The sequence below is a fragment of the Lagopus leucura genome, unplaced genomic scaffold (assembly GCF_019238085.1).
Source record: "Lagopus leucura isolate 7727_CA_CO unplaced genomic scaffold, USGS_WTPT01 31375-0_obj-0_obj, whole genome shotgun sequence".
Lineage (NCBI taxonomy): Eukaryota > Metazoa > Chordata > Aves > Galliformes > Phasianidae > Lagopus > Lagopus leucura.
This window is the reverse complement of record NW_024964647.1, coordinates 1-1,938: the sequence shown is the minus strand read 5'-3', so window position 1 is coordinate 1,938 and position 1,938 is coordinate 1. Positions and strand designations below refer to the sequence as shown.

Sequence of the window (1,938 nt, the reverse complement as noted above, 5' to 3'; positions counted from 1 at the left end):
GGTTGCAGCGCTGCAGCACTGCACTGAGCTGGTGCAGCTGGGTGAGGCTGTGGCACTGCAGCACTGCACTGAGCTGGTGCAGCTGGGTGAGAATGCAGCGCTGCAGTAGGTGGATGCTGCAGATTGGGATGCGGCGCTGCCGAGCAGGTGGATGCAGCGTTGCAGCGCTGCACTGAGTGGTTTTCTATGAGATAGGAGTGCAGCACTGCACAGGGAAGGTGCTGCAGATGGGGATGCAGCGCAGCTGAGTGGACAAACAGTGCTGTGGCACCGCAACACTGCAGCACTGCACTGAGTGGGCGCAGCAGACTGGGATGCAGCGCGGCTCAGCGGGGAGATGCAGCACTGCAGCCCCACCACGGGTGTGTGAAGCAGGGTGGGGATGCAGCACTGCATGGGGTGGGAGCTGTGGTGGTGGGGGTGCAGCATTGCAGCACTGCATGGCGTGGGAGCTGTGGTGGTGGGGGTGAAGCATTGCAGCACTGCAACGGGTGGGAGCTGTGGTGGTGGGGGTGCAGCATTGCAGCACTGCAATGGGTGTGTGAAGCAGGGTGGGGATGCAGCACTGCACGGGGTGTGAGCTGTGGTGGTGGGGGTGCAGCATTGCAGCACTGCATGGCGGGGGAGCTGTGGTGGTGGGGATGCAGCATTGCAGCACTGCAACGGGTGGGAGCTGTGGTGGTGGGGATGCAGCATTGCAGCACTGCAATTGGTGGGAGCTGTGGTGGTGGGGGTGCAGCATTGCAGCACTGCATGGGGTGGGAGCTGTGGTGGTGGGGGTGCAGCATTGCAGCACTGCATGGGGTGGGAGCTGTGGTGGTGGGGGTGCAGCATTGCAGCACTGCATGGGGTGGGAGCTGTGGTGGTGGGGGTGCAGCATTGCAGCACTGCAATGGGTGGGAGCTGTGGTGGTGGGGATGCAACATTGCAGCACTGCATGGGGTGGGAGCTGTGGTGGGGGGGTGCAGCATTGCAGCACTGCATGGGGTATGAGCTGTGGTGGTGGGGGTGCAGCATTGCAGCACTGCATGGGGTGGGAGCTGTGGTGGTGGGGGTGCAGCATTGCAGCACTGGAACGTGTGGATCACATGGGGTAGGGGTGCAACACTGCAGCACCGCGGGGGGATGCTGTGGGGGGGTTGCAGCACTGCAGCATCGCATGGGGGTGCTGTGGGGGGGTTGCAGCACTGCAGCACCGCATGGGGGTGCTGTGGGGGGGTTGCAGCACTGCAGCACTGCGTGGGGATGCTGTGGGGGGGTTGCAGCTCTGCAGCACCGCGCTGAGTGCACGCAGTGCAGCACTGCATGAAACGGCTGCAGCGCGCTGAGGATGCGACGCCGCATGGAAGAGATGCTGCGGGGTTGCATTGTAACGCTGAGTGGATGCAGCGGGTTGGGGGGCAGCATTGCAGCACTGCAATGGGTGGCCGCATCGGGCCGGGGCCGCTCACCTTTCTCCTGCGCGCGCAGCAGCAGCTCGTATTTCTGCGTGCAGGCGCTGTAGTCGCGCTGCAGCTGCATGCGGTCGTCGGGCTGGAAGCAGCGCGCATCGGCGCTGTGCTGCAGGAACTGCTGGTAATGCGTCTCCAGGCTGCGCAGCGTGCGCTGACATTCCTCCGTCGCCATGGTGCGCAGCTGCAGGGGAGCGGTGAGCTCAGAACACGCGGCTGCAGCGCTGCAAGGCTGCATGGCTGCACGGCGGGGCGCAGTGCAGCACCACGAAGTGCGGCGTGCAGGGTGCTCACTGTGCTGCATTACTGCGTGTGGCACTGCAATGCGCTGCAGCACGGCATGGCGCGGCATGCGGCACCACACTGCGCTGCATCACACGGCACTGCATGGCACTGCAACACGCTGCATTGCAACTATCTGCAGCCAGGGCACTGCAGCGCGCTGCATGGCTCTGCGTCATGGCGTGCAGCACTGCAATGCGCCACG

The 1,938-nt window shown here is 64.5% G+C and overlaps 1 protein-coding gene across 1 annotated transcript; it reads right to left on the bottom strand.

Annotated features, from left to right (window-relative positions):
- Positions 1-6: 6 nt before the first annotated feature.
- On the bottom strand, positions 7-1,626 carry LOC122191797 (keratin-associated protein 10-8-like; the record flags this gene model as incomplete). The annotated part of the gene is made up of 2 exons (XM_042892192.1): positions 1,452-1,626; positions 7-1,187 (listed from the first exon to the last, which is right to left on the bottom strand). Coding segments are annotated over exons 1-2 (1,356 nt in total), but the record flags the coding sequence as incomplete, so codon positions are not given.
- Positions 1,627-1,938: the final 312 nt, after the last annotated feature.